The 14289-nt window shown below is 46.3% G+C and overlaps 1 protein-coding gene across 2 annotated transcripts; it reads left to right on the forward strand.

Moving 5' to 3' along the window:
* The first annotated feature begins 9467 nt into the window (after positions 1–9467).
* Positions 9468–14037, forward strand: LOC134288695 (uncharacterized). 2 transcript variants are annotated; one of them, XR_009998098.1, is made up of 2 exons: positions 9468–11292; positions 11350–14037. XR_009998098.1 is itself a non-coding variant. In XM_062854322.1 (2 exons), the coding sequence occupies exons 1-2, from the start codon at positions 11220–11222 to the stop codon at positions 12249–12251; spliced, it is 975 nt and encodes a 324-aa protein (XP_062710306.1). In that variant the 5' UTR covers positions 11156–11219; the 3' UTR covers positions 12252–14037. The 2 variants fall into 2 exon arrangements, 1 of the variants encoding a protein (XP_062710306.1); XM_062854322.1 differs by having other exon boundaries at positions 11156–11292.
* Positions 14038–14289: the final 252 nt, after the last annotated feature.

A 14289-nucleotide genomic window follows, 5' to 3' on the forward strand; every position in this document is an offset into this window, starting at 1 on the left:
TCCTTCGGCATGTTCTTCGAGAATTCCTTCGGAAATTTCTTCATGAACTTATGGATGTGGAAATTTCTATGGAAATTTCTTCAACAGTTCCTTTAAAATATTTTTTAGGGTTTTTATTTTCTATTGGGTTTGGCCAATTCCTTTGGAAATGCTTCCACAATTTCTTCGGCATTTCCTTTGGAAACTACTTTGGAATCTTCATAGATAATTTCTTTGGAAATGCATCTAGCAATTGCTGTGGGAATGTCTCCGACAGTTCTTCGGCCATTGTAAATTAATTCGGAATATCCATTTTAAAATTCCTTCAGCTATTCTTTGGAAATCGTAATTTCTTAGAAAATTCCAGCAATACCAATCGGGAATCCCTGAATATCCCGCGTCGCTCAAGAAATCATTGTTGTCACTATATGCAGTTGGGACACAATATTGTTTTGCATGGCACATTCTTTAGAAAAAAAAACAGGCAAGTTATTTATTTTCCAACACGATACACGGTGTTTTCCAAGAAGCAAACACACTTTTTCAAATAATAACGGTGATAAAGAAAATTACTAGCCGGGGCCCGTGGCGTAGTTGGTCACACGTTCGCTTCATATGCGGATGGTCATGGGTTTGATTCCCAGCCCCAGCACTTGCAATTTTTCGTCAGTTGCTCTTCCCCCGAGAGCGGCTGACATTGACCCTCTTCTGAGCCTACGGCTCAAACGGACCCGGATACCTGGACATCGGTGAACTGCAACTCATAATGGACCCCCAATCGGACTGAAAAAGGAACAACAGCTACCCATCCACATCCTCGTGCTCTTCATTCTACCATTAATAGAGTAGAACAGTGATAGAAGCACGCAGGCAACCAGTTCAATATAGAAGAATAGAATAGAGTACATCTAGGCGCTGTACAAAGTCTATAAGTGCAGCTGTCAATTGTTATCGCTCACGTAGTGCCCAAGTGGACAATAGAGCTGTAAATTAGGTTAAGTGATTAAGAATAAAAAAAAAAGAAAATTACTGGGAAAGGCAGCTAATTAAAATTTAAAAATATTTGCTACTCCTTGAAACGGACTAAGATGTCTTCTAAAACTCTACCAAAAATCCATTCCGAATTTTCTGGGATGTTTCAAACATATGGATTAAATTGTAATTCCACGAAGCAACCAACTTTGAATTAAGATACGGGATTTCCACAATATATTCTCAGAATTAAGCTTTCAACAGGAAGCTCTAAATGTTGACCATAACTCTTTGCTGAACTTAATCAGCAAATTCTTGAGGAAAACGATCCATAACTAGGGCAGAAAAATCCATCAGCAACCATCAGTTCCTATTTTATTTCATTATTATAACCTAAACATCTTCTAGAAATTTTCCAAAAATATATCTGTCTGATGATGTAACTTCTTGATGAATATCTGAGCGAATGAATTGTTTAGACATATTCTTGAATGTACAACATTCCGTAGTACCAATTAGCATTCAGAATTCCATGTACATCTTCAGAGATCCCTTAAGTGAGAAATTTCTTGAAAAAAAACACCTTAAATAACCTGCTATTATTACACTACTTGCACTATACAACATACATTCCTCTGGAGTTTGCGGTATTCTTCATAAAAATTGTCTAAATGTTCTCTCACATATTAAATCACTATTTCCTGAGAATACCAGCTTATTCCCAGGTAAAATAAAATTTCCCGAATTCCTGTTTTTCAGCTATTTAGTTGACACCCTATTAGAACTTGTTTCGCTTACCGTTGTTCTTAACAAAATATTCAACGAAGATAAACTTGGGGCCATTTTGGTGCTTTACAGAACAAAAGTCTGTGTAATTTCAAGTGTAGCTTAAGATTTGTTCGAATGCGGCATTAGTAAATATTTCAATTCAGATTTTCGATTCAGCATTATCGTGTGAAGTTCTCAAATTTAGGTTACTGTCAGGAAAAAAATCTAAGGGGTGCCAAATTTATTCCAGGGGGTGCCAGGCACCCCTGGAACCCCCCCTAGGTACGCCAATGGGCTGGAGTGGACAAGGTTTCAAAAGGTGACATCAAGATCCTTGTGGGTGACTTCAATGCTAAGGTTGGTTCTGACAACTCGTACTATTAGCATGAGCACGTCATGGGATGCCATGGTCTCGGAGAAATGAGCGAGAACGGAGAACTGTTTGCAGAGTTTTGTGGCAACAATGACATGGTGATTGAGGGATCGCTGTTTTTTCATCAACCAATGCACAAGGTGACATGGGTTTCCCGTGATGGCGTCACGGAAAAGCAAATCGACCACATCCGCATTAGCCGAAAATGGAGACGGAGCCTTCTTGATGTGCGGAACAAACGCAGTGCCGACATTGCGTCCGATCATCACCTCTTAATCGGCGAGATCCGGCTAGAATCCATCGACAGGAGAAGGATTATCTCGGGCGCCGGTTCAACGCACGACGACTGGAAGCATAGAAGATCACTGGGGCGCCATCAAGAACGTCTTCATCGCCACCGGCGAGAATAATTTGGGTGAGCTACGCACCCGCAGAAAGCAGTGGATCACAGATGATACCTGGAGGAAGATAAAGGAGCGAAGGAACGCCAAAGCCGCGATAGAGCGAGTGAAAACACGACGGCCAAAGCCGTAGCCCGTCAGCGCTATTCGACTCTCGAGAAGGATGGCGCTCATGCAGGCGTAGCTGACGAAGGCGAGAAAGCCGCAAACGCCGGCTACATCAGTTTCCTCTACGATGTTTCACGTCGCCTTAGTGGAGCTAAGCTGAATGCTACGATGCCCGTGAAAGACACGTCTGGATCTGGACAGTTAGTGACCGACCCGGCTGACCAGTTGAAACGCTGGTTCGAGCACTTTGGAGACTTTTTTCAAATATCGACTACGTCATCAACACTTCAGCATGATCCGCTAAGGGGTTCGACGCATTACTTGTGTCAACACTGAAGCTCAATCAGTGCAGGTGATAGAAACAGCCATCCTTAGCATGCAATCGAACAGAGATCCGGAGGTCGTTCGCAATCAGCTGATATGCTTTCGCAGGTGGATGCGTCTGCTCGTGATAAGCACTCGCAGAAGCGGGCGAGACAGGCGAATACTTACCCCGAAGGTCGACAGTAATGCCAGTAAGTCGCACCCCAGTCAGGTGTCCCGGAAAGCCGGGAAAGCTGGGCCTGAAAAGGCTGGCCCGCCCCGGAAGGATGGGAACAAGGGGTTGCGACCGGTGGTAGGCCCTTAGAAACCACAGAGTAGGACGAACCAAGGGGAGGACCCACCTTAGACGAAGGTCGAGCGGAGGAAGAAGTAAACCAAGCCGCAGGTAGAAGCTAGGGACGCCAAATCAAGGCATAAGCCGCGATAAGGAGCGCAAGGGCGCCGCCTACAAAAGTTTGGCGGAAGAGGTCCTGGCGAAGGTGTAGAGGTGAGGGGGTAGAAAGTGGGTCTCCAGTTAGCCTATTGGTTAAGGCTATGGATCGCCAATCCGGAGACGGTGGGTTCGATTCTCGTTCCGGTCGGGAAAATTTTCTCGACTCCCTGGGCATATTGTATCATTGTACTTGCCTCACAATATACAAATTCATGCAATGGCAGGCAAAGAAAGCCCTTGAATTAATAACTGTGGAAGTGCTCTAAGAACAGTGAGTTGAAAAAAGGCAGGCCAAGTTCCATATGCGAACGTCGAGCCATAAAGAAGAAGAAGAAGAAGGTGAGGGCTCTCACACAAGAGGCGACTCTGAAGGTGAAAAACCTAGACGAGGTCACCGAAGTGGAAAAGCTCATCACGGCACTGCGGCAGCAGTGCGAGCTGCAATTGGCTGCCGCAACCGTTAGGCTAAAGGCTACGGAAGGGGCTGGCAGGTAGCTTTGGTTCAGATACCTGTGGCGGACGTAAAAAAGTTCGTTAAAGTAGGGAGGATTAAGGTAGGCTGGTGCGTATGTCATCAGACGTTACACGAGCCACCGGACGTTTGTTTTAGGTGTCTGGAACCAGGAGCAAAATGTGTAGTAGATGCGCCGAAGGTCATAAGGCACAAGGCTACATAAGTCTACCCATTTGCCTGATTGTACCGGGAAATCCGTGAAGAACAGGCATCCAAAGGGTGGTCCAAGGTGCCCGCAGTGAACAAATCACAGTGTAGGTAACGCAGCTGAACCTGAACCACTGTGACGCGGCTCAGAAACTGCTTTGTCAGGCAGTTTCTGAGTGGGAGACGGATATTGCCATCATAGCGGACCCATACCGAGTGTCCGCCGGCAACGGCAATTGTATCACGGATGGGTCCAGAAAAATGGCGGCAATATTGACGACGGGTAAATACCCTGTCCAGGAGTTGGTGTCTACTACCTATGAGGGCTTCGTGGTCGCCAAAGTAAAAGGGGTCTTCTTCTGTAGCTGTTATGTGCCTCCGCGGTGGCCGATCGAGCAGTTCACGCGAATGCTGGACTGTATGACGACCGTGCTAACAGAGCGAAGGCCGGTGGTAATAGCGGGTGACTTTAATGCCTGGGCCGTGGAATGGGGAAGCCGTTTCACGAACCAGCGGGGTCAGATCCTGCTAGAGACGCTGGCCATACTAGACGTTGACCTGAATAATGTCGATACCAAAAGTACCTTTAGTAGGAACGGAGCGCAGTCGATTACACAGCGCAACATTTTTTTGTCTCAAGAGCAAACTTATGTGTCTCCGGAGGATTTTGGGCCGCTGAATCCGAATCCGGGCTCAGATTTTCTCCAACACGTCACAATTTTGAGCTATACCTCAATTTATAGGGCAAAATATGCGATTTTGAGCTTTTTTGACTGCAAGCCATTAGGCACGGAAATATTTTTTTTTAAGCAATCAAAAGGTTAATTGGTCAATTCACATCTAAATTAACGACTCATGCAAAATATTTCGTTTTACCAAATCAAATTTGATAGATTTAAGGACAGACTTGTTAGAATCCCAAAATGGCCGTCACAATGGCCTACTTCGGCACCTACTCACGATTTAGAGGGCACAAATCTCGTCGTAAACAAAACCAGCGCACCTGAGCTTCACATTTTAAGCTTATTATAAGTGAGCAAGAACAGAATAATAAAATGCATTATTGTTTGAAGCTTGCTTCTTTAGATTTGTGCGTCTGAAGTTCTCATGCACTATTGAAGCGGGATGTCAAGACGTTTGTCCTTAAGCATTTTATGTTAGTATGAAAACTTGCATGCAACTTTTGGAGGGTGACTTGTATGGGAAATATCGTACCCAACATAAATCGCTTAAACTATCAAATTCGATTTGGTAAAACGAAATATTTTGCATCAGTCGTTAATTTAGATGTTAATTGATTGCTTTTGATTGCTTAAAAAAATATTTCCATGCTTAATGGCTTGCAGTCAAAAAAGCCCAAAATCCCATATTTTGCCCTATAAATTGAGGTATAGCTCAAAATTGTGACGTGTTGGAGCAAATCTGAGCCCGGATTCGGATTCAGCGGCCCAAAATCTGCCAGAGACACATTAGTTTGCTCTTGAGACAGACCAAAAGGTAATTTTTGTTACGCTGTGTTATTGACGTTACTTTTTGTAGTTCTGGCCTAACAAGTAGTTCAAACTGGAGAGTAGACGGTAGCCACACTCACAGCGATCACCTGGCGGTTCGCTACAGCATCGACTACAAACAACTGCAACCAGCGGGTAGAAGAAGAGGCGACTAGGCCAAGGCCAAGCCCTCGTAGGTGGAAGACATCATACTTCGACGAAGGGGTATTTAGGAAGGCCCTCCGCCGTGAACGAAACCTATTTGGTTTAGACGGCGACGAGCTGGTAGCGGTGCTCTCGCGTGCGAGCGATGCGACCATGCCTAGAAATGGAAGGCCACCGGCTTATTGGTGGACCGACGCGATTGCGGACCTGCGCCGCACCTGCCTACGGGCTACGCGGCGGATGCAGCGAGCACGATCTAAGAAAGAGCGAAACGAACGGCGGGTGGTGTTCGTCGTGCAAAAGCCGCGCTGAAGACCGAGATTAGGGCAAGCAAAAAGGCCTGCTGTGAGGGTCTCTGTCAGAGTGCCAATGCGAATCCGTGGGGTGATGCCTACAGGATCGTGATGGTCTAGGCGAGAGGTGTAATGGCTCCTCTCCGGAGATGTTGCAGGGGATCATCGAGGGGCTTTTTTCGCGTCATGATCCTAGTCCTTGGCCTCCATTCGTAGGACAGCTGGGGACTAGGGCTGGCGATGAGAAGAGGGTCACCGATGTGGAACTTACGGAGATAGCAGAGTCCCTTAGCGTAGGTAAGGCCCCAGGTCCTGACGGAGTACCGAACTTTAAGACCTAGTAGCTATTGCAGAGGCTCCAGATTTGTTCATGTGTGCTATGCAGAAATGCCTGGACGAGGGAGTTTTCCCAGAAGTATGGAAGAGGCAATGCCTGGTTCTATTGCCAAAGCACGGGAAACCACCCGTTGACCCGTCGGCATATAGACCAATATGCAGCAGCATGATCGACACGGCGGGGAAGGTACTCGAAAAGATCATCCTCAATAGAATGTTGAGGTACACCGAGGGTGAAAATGGTCTATCGAGTAGCCAGTACGGCTTCCGGAAGGGGAGATCGACCGTAGACGCTATCCTGTCGTTTACAAAAACCGCCGGGATAGCACTCGAGCGTAAGAGAAGAAGGATTCGCTACAGTGCAGTAGTGACTCTGGATGTAAGGAACGCGTTTAATAGCGCCAGTTGGCCTGCTATTGCTGATGCGCTCATGCGCCTGCGGATACCCGAGTACCTGTACAAGATCCTTGGAAGTTACTTCCAGAATCGAGTACTAGTTTACGACACAGAAGTGGGTCGGAAGTGCTTTCACATAACCTCAGCAGTCCCGCAAAGTTCCATCATGGGTCCGGTGTTATGAAATGTCATGTACGACGAGGTGTTGAGGTTAGAGTTCCCTGGTGGGGGTGGAGATCGTAGGCTTTACTGACGACATTACGCTCGAAGTCTACAGTGAGTCGATCGAAGAAGTGGAGTTAACTACTACCCACTCGGTTCTGGAGCACGCTAAAACTGCTCAGCACTAAAATGTGTAAGACATACTCATAAGTGCATAATTTCCAGACCACACAAAAATGTGTAGCAGTTACACATTCTCAAAAAACAGCTCGTACACTCTTCAAGATGCGAAATGTTGATTTTTTTTTGTTTTCCAAAGTCACTAGTATTCCTACCTAGATTGTCGTACAAATTTTTTTGCGATTTTAACAATTTTGCGGACACTGGAGCTAATTTTGTAAATGTGCAAGGGTTACACATTTTTGGTGTAGTCTGGAAATTATGCACTTTAGTGCTGAGCGGCGTTAGCGTGAGGCGTGGATGAGGCCCAGGAAACTGGAGTTGGCTCACCACAAAACTAAGGCATTCTTATCAGGGAGGATATGGAGTGCTTCGAAATACGTGGCACAAGAGGCATACGCAGGACTTCCAGGATGGCCTCCATGGTCAAATGGCAGTGCGCGTGGGACAGTTCCACCAAAGGAAGATGGACTCATAGGTTGATACCGAGGGTAGATAGTTGGATTAATAGGCGCCATGGGGAAATAACATACCACCTGACACAGGTCCTCTCAGACAATGGTTGCTTTCGACAGTATCTACACCGTTTCGGTCATGCGGATTCTCCCGAATAGCTTGTTTGTGCTGGTTTAGAGGAAACGGTGGAACACGTTTTGTTCGTGTGCCCGCGTTTTCGCACAATGCGTGATCGCATGCTTGCCACATGCGGAGAGGACACAACTCCGGACAATCTTGTCCAGAGGATGTGTAGGGATGAGTTTGGCTGGAATTCCGTTTCAATGGTTATCACCCACATCATCTTGGAGCTACAGAGGAGGTGGTGCATGGACTCGGAGAATGTCTAGTTCAGATTCGGTACAAGAGGTGGTCCAGGGGTTCGGAGTCGGCTACGTAGGTCATACCGGTGCCCTGCGGTCGAAACAAAATCGATCCTAACAGCGATTAAGTGGCCGCGAAGAGAACGTCCTGGTAACGTTGCTGTCGTGGCGTCGGTTTACTGGGTTGGATCCGAACCCGCGGTTAGAAAAGGGTCCCCGATAAGGGCCGGTGCAAGTGGAGACCCTACTGTCAGCAACCTTCTGGTGTAACGGTTAGGGCCTATAGGGTAGTGATACCCTTGCCGTCAGCAGTTCAGATCTGGTTGCATGTAGACATCCGTTCTTGATGTTTGCAAAACAGTTGGGCGCAAGCGTGGGGTTGACCCTGACCGCTTTCCGAGGACAAAGGGAGTGATGAGGACTATTCGGGAAACTGGCTAAGCGCCAGCATGCTACCGTTGATGCAGGCTACGCAGCTAACCTTGAGGGTGCGATGTGCACTAGCCTCTCTGGTGGTTCCGGAGAGACGAAGGGTTTGGTGACCATAGGAATGTTGTTTGGTTTGTCGAGGAGAGAATAGTACTGGCTTTTACTTTTGTTGTAGAAGACGGCCTTAACCCCACACTACCCGGACCTTCCTGTTCGGGCGTCTGTTGAGCAGATTTTCCCCCTATGGTTTAGAAGAAGAAAAAAAAACAGCAGGACATCGCAGCTGAGGCATACCACCCAGAGGCGCATGGCGGTGCAGCCTCAACAACGAATAGGACAGATCGGTGAAGTACTAGATTTGTAGCAATGAGCTGAATTTTAGTATGGTGAGAAGGCCAATTCTCCGTTTCTGTAATGAAATGGTGCAAAAAGCGTGGGTATTATGATTTCTTGCCAAATTTGATGCTGTTTGAGCAAAACTTTGGACAACAGTGTTGTTGTTTTCTCCATTTCTTGCAACATAAACAACATAGTTATCCAAAGTTTTGCTCAAATAGCATTAAATTAGGCAAGGAATCATAATACCCACGCTTTTTGCACCATTTCATTGCAGAAACGGAGAATTGACCTTCTCACCATACTAAAATTCAGCTCATTACTACAAATCTAGTACTACACCGAACGTGCCCCATTGGGGATGCTCATGACTGAAAATTCAGGTAAAGTAAGTTACATATCAGTTTGGAAACCCCTGGAGCTGACAGCGTAAAGTTTTTCCTTACGGTGCTCCTTTTAGTGTGAAATAATCGCAGTCAAACAGCGTCGCGGTCGGAAAAAGTGACTTTAATTTGAAGTTCCTATTCCGTGCTATTCGTGCGCAGTGTTAGTGCTTGAAATTAAGTGAGTTTTTGGTGGAAAAATCACTTTTTTAGTTTCGGGACTCGTGACTGGCGAAGAGACGAAAAAACGCCATCGTAAAACAACCCCACGCCAGTTTTCCTTTCAAACTTGCATACAAGTTCAACTACTTCGTTAGCAATCTTGCGCAAGTTAGTGCAAATCGAATAGACAGTTGACTCATCTCCATCCGCTGGGTGGATAAGGAAATAAGAATTGGCACTTGAAAAGAAATAAGTTTCAATTTATCGGTGTTTCATTCCTTAACCCGCCCCACCAGCGATGTCGCTGAGTGTGGGCTTTCCCCCCCTCCCGGGTGATCCTGGGGGAGGACCTTCTAATTATCTCGATGGAACATACACTGGGGCAACATTACCCAGCTACATGGACCCACATGGAAATTACGGTGAGCTGATAGTATTGCGCATGGAACCGGTGAACGGCAAAATGCCCGACCATCCTTTCACACTACGCCAATCTATCGAGAAAAGAGTAAATGGAAAAATCGAAGGAGCCATCTCCGAGTCGCAAGGCCGATCGTACGCTCTGAAAGTCAGAAGCAGGCACCACCTCGAAAAGCTCCTAACGATGTCTCAACTCATTGATGGCACCGCAGTTAAAGTATCGTACCATCCCGGGCTAAATTCAACACGATGTGTAATCAGCTGCCGCGATTTAATGAAAATGACGGACGACAACGAGGTGCTCGAGTGCCTCAGGGATCAAAACATCACCGGTATCCGCCGGATTACCAGAAAAGTAGGTGAACACAGGGAATTTACACCTACGGTGATTCTCACCGTTGGTGGAACTACGATCCCTGAACACATCGACATCGGTTACCAGCGAGTTCGAACCCGACCATATTATCCTGCACCCATGTTATGTTACCAGTGTTACCACTTTGGACACACAAAGCAAAGGTGCCAGAAACAACTGCCGACATGTGGAAACTGCAACCAAGAACACGAAGTCACCCAAGATACACGATGTCAGAACCCTGCATACTGTGGCCGATGTAGTTCCAACGACCATTCCGTCAGCAGCCGTAAATGTCCGACGTACCAAAACGAGGACACAATTCAGCATATACGAGTAGATAGAGGCTTGTCGTACCCCGAAGCCAGAAGAGTTTTTGAAGCAAGCACAGGACAACGCTCTTTCGCTGGAATTGCATCTCACAGTAAAGATAAAACTATTTCCGATCTGTCAGCAAAGTTAGAGACGCTCTCCAGACAAATGGCCCAGAAAGATGCTCAAATAAAGGCTCTGGAGGACAAAATGTCCACAGGTAACACTTCAACCAGCAGTACCGACTTTCAGCGTCTCGAACAAATGATAATCAACCTGCAAAAAGAAATCCAGAAAAAGGATGAGAGAATCCTAACCTTGGAAAAGGCACTAGAAAAGGATTCCAGGATTGACCTTGTCCGCAAACACGGAACGATTGAAGATCTTGTCGCTAAAGTATCCGCCCTTCAAGAAACAGTAAACAGAAAAGACCAGGAAATCCAAGATCTTCGCGCATCTAATAAGACAGCCCGTGCTTCCATCGAAACCACTTCTAAGCCCCAACGACAGCAAACTGCCAAGAAAACGGTCCCCAATGCAACTACTAGTACCCAAGAACATAACAGTCAAAAAGGACCAACCAAGAATGCACCCAACGCCTCAAAGAAAGGGAAGGATACGCCCATCACCGTAGTACAGAATCTTTCAACAATTCCCACAATGCCGATGGATAACGCAGATTCTGAGATCAACACTGGCACGAAACCGAAACGGGGGAAAAATAACTCCGAGCATACTAAAGAGAATATCTGCGCTAAACGAACTAAGGGAAACTTACCAGTAATGTACATCTCTGATACGGAAGATCTTCAAACACTGAACAATGATCTCTACATGGCATCAGATATAATAGAACACGACATCTCGTCCTCGTCAGACGAAACAATGGAGGAGAATGTGACAGAAGGATTTCCACTGTAGTTCTGTCCTTCGAAACCGTCTACAATACAATCACCAACTTTAATGTCTTCTTCACCAAAAACACGTTTTCGTAAAAAAGAAAATAGCCCACATAAAACGAAGGACAATCTCGGAAGTGAGCATATCATAGAAGTACCAAAACAAGAGATTACAACAGCTAAATTCATATCAGAAACCGCTTATCCGGAACTTAAACCGAAACGTAACATACCTCTCAGTCTAGCATCTCACCTGGACGCTATCACCGGACTCAAAGATGAATGTGGGACGCGTGATAACCTCATACTCCCCCACTTGGATATTGACGGAACAAAGAAGGCGAGCAAGCAGGATAAGGCCTCGGGCAGTCGGGGCCCCATCAGTGCGGAAGATTTCGGTGGACCGGTACTGGTGGACAACCCCCGGTGTTCGTTGGCAAACTCCACAAAAACTGTCAGCGAGGGAATCAAGGAGATAAGACTCGAAGGAAACAGTGGGACGCGTGATAACCTCATACTCCCCCACTTGGATACTGATGGAACCAAGACGGCGAGCAAGCAGGATAAGGCCTCGGGCAGCCGGGGACCCAACAGTGCGGAAGATTTTGGCGCACCAAAACCGGTGGGCAACCTGTTGGCAAACTCCACAAAAACTGTCAGGGAGGGAATCAAGGAGATGAGACTCGAAGGAAACAGTGGGACGCGTGATAACCTCATACTCCCCCACTTGGATATCGAAGAAACCAAGGAAGCGAGAAATCATGATGAAACCTCGGGCAGTCGAGGTCTCACTAGTGTGGAAGATATGCGTAGACCAGAACTAGCGGACAACCTCTGGAGTCCGTTGGCCGCAAGAAAGAAGAGAAATCTACTTCAGCCCGATTGCAATTCAAAAACCGTATCCCACCGGATGCTCGATCGGATGCGCAGAAATATGACCGATGGAAGTATGGAACTAATAGAAACAGTTTCCCGGTGGCGGGTACTTCGTCATCATTGTCTTTTGTACCCACAGTTTCATCTTGTCCTTCGCCAGCGAGACCTCCATCGACTGTCCATTTTGGTGGACCTTCAACCTCCAGTCCCCATAAGTTGATCTCCAACCACGAGCCCCCTGGCAAACCCGCAAAGCCTGCATTCCATCAAACCAAACGACCTAGAAGTCCAGTCCAACACCAGAGCAAGATGAGCGGAAGCAAGACGGGGCAGCCATCGTTAGCGCTGCAATGGAACATGAACGGATTCTTCAACAATCTTGCCGATCTTGAAGTACTTGTAGCTAAATCCACTCCCGTCCTAATAGCCATCCAAGAAGTGCACAGAGCTGATCTCTCAGTAATGGGAAAAACGTTGCAAGGCCAATACGACTGGATTTTGAAAGGCGGGGCAAACATTTATCAGTCTGCAGCAATTGGTATCCATAAATCAACCACGTACGTCGATGTTACCCCTCCATCCGACCTAATCGCAGTAGCAGCCAGAATCGAATCTCCTGTCTCAGTAACTGTTGTCAGCATTTATATACCAACACCAGATTGCATCAACCTTGAACAGCGGCTGTGCAAACTTCTAGACCAACTTCCCCCACCATATCTTATCCTCGGAGATTTCAACGCGCACCACGTTAGCTGGGGTTCACGAAGAAGCAACGACAAAGGCTCTGCAATCCTTCGTGCCTCCGAAAAAGCTAGCCTTAGAATACTAAATGATGGTTCTCCGACTTTCTCTCGCCCGCAAATCAGTTCAGCTGTGGATGTATCTTTTGCTAGCGAGAAATTTATCGGCCGACTTCAGTGGTCGATTGATGACGATCCTTTGGGTAGCGATCACCACCCCATATCAATCTACTGCAACTTCGTTCCACCAAAAACAACCAGACGCCCTCGATGGAAATATGAGCTGGCAGACTGGCAATCCTTCCAAAACATGATTGACATCAGCCCAATAGAAGATGATACGTCGCTCGAAGACCTAGTGAACACGATTCTTGAAGCAGCCTCCGAAGCTGTTCCGAAAACAAGCTCCAACGCCGGACGTCGGGCACTAAGATGGTGGTCACCTGAAACCAAAGCGGCCATAAAACTACGAAGAAAAGCCCTCAGAAAATTGAAGTGGATCGCGACAAACCACCCTGACGCTGAAGCAATAGCTGCAGACTATCGTGCTAAACGTAATGCTTGCCGGGATACGATTCGTTCCGCAAAGCGTAAGTCATGGGACGATTTCCTGAACGCGATAAACAGTTACAGTACAACTTCCGAACTGTGGAAAAACATAAACGCCTTGCAGGGGAAACGCAGTACCAATGGTATTGCCATTAGGACAGGAAACGGAATCACAAGGGACCCAAATGAAGTTGCGAACATTATTGGCGGTTTTTTCGCTAAATTGAGCGCTCGCAGCGGCTACAGCCCAGACTTCACTCGGCTCGAAGCATATTCGAAAACAATTGAATCCATCCAACCTCCAATCACCCGCCCAGATGATAGACTAGACAAACCTTTCTCTCCTGCCGAACTGTCTTTTGCGCTAAGTAGCGGAAGAGGGAAATCAGCTGGGCCCGACGAAATCGGGTACCCGCTGCTTCGCCACCTACCGCCGATCGGAAAAAGGGTATTGCTACACAACTACAACAAAATTTGGGCTAACAAAACTTTCCCCGCCCAGTGGCGGCATAGTTTAGTCATCCCCATTCCCAAAAAGAACTCAATTCGTACCGAGCCTAACGGATCCCGAATAAAAATTTACATTAGCCTGACGTTAAATTTCGATGTATACATCAACATCAAGGTTTGATGTACTTCTGATGTTGAACATTAGAAAACATTACGATTCAGATGTGTTTATGCAAGGTAACATAATGTATACATCAGGAAATCAAACGTTTTTCTGATGTCAAGCAAATAATCCGAAACATCAAAATCTGACGTTTTCAAATGTTTTTTGATGTGCAAAAAACATAAAACTCTAACGATTTTCTTTTGTATGTTGATGTAAAATAACAATAGATTTGGACGTTTTCAGATGTTTCATGATGTGCAAAAACATTAGATTCAAACGTTTTGTTATGTATGTAGATGTAAAAAAACATTAGAATTATACGTTTTATTGATGCAAATTGAGACATCGGATTT

This window comes from Aedes albopictus, chromosome 2 (assembly GCF_035046485.1).
Source record: "Aedes albopictus strain Foshan chromosome 2, AalbF5, whole genome shotgun sequence".
NCBI lineage: Eukaryota > Metazoa > Arthropoda > Insecta > Diptera > Culicidae > Aedes > Aedes albopictus.

Bases quoted from the DNA above. Each gene is read 5' to 3' on its own strand.
- LOC134288695 (XM_062854322.1), top strand. From the start codon at position 11,220: ATGTCTTCTTCACCAAAAACACGTTTTCGTAAAAAAGAAAATAGCCCA. The intron at 11,293-11,349 runs GTGAGCATATCA...AATTCATATCAG, and splicing joins AACGAAGGACAATCTCGGAA to AAACCGCTTATCCGGAACTT.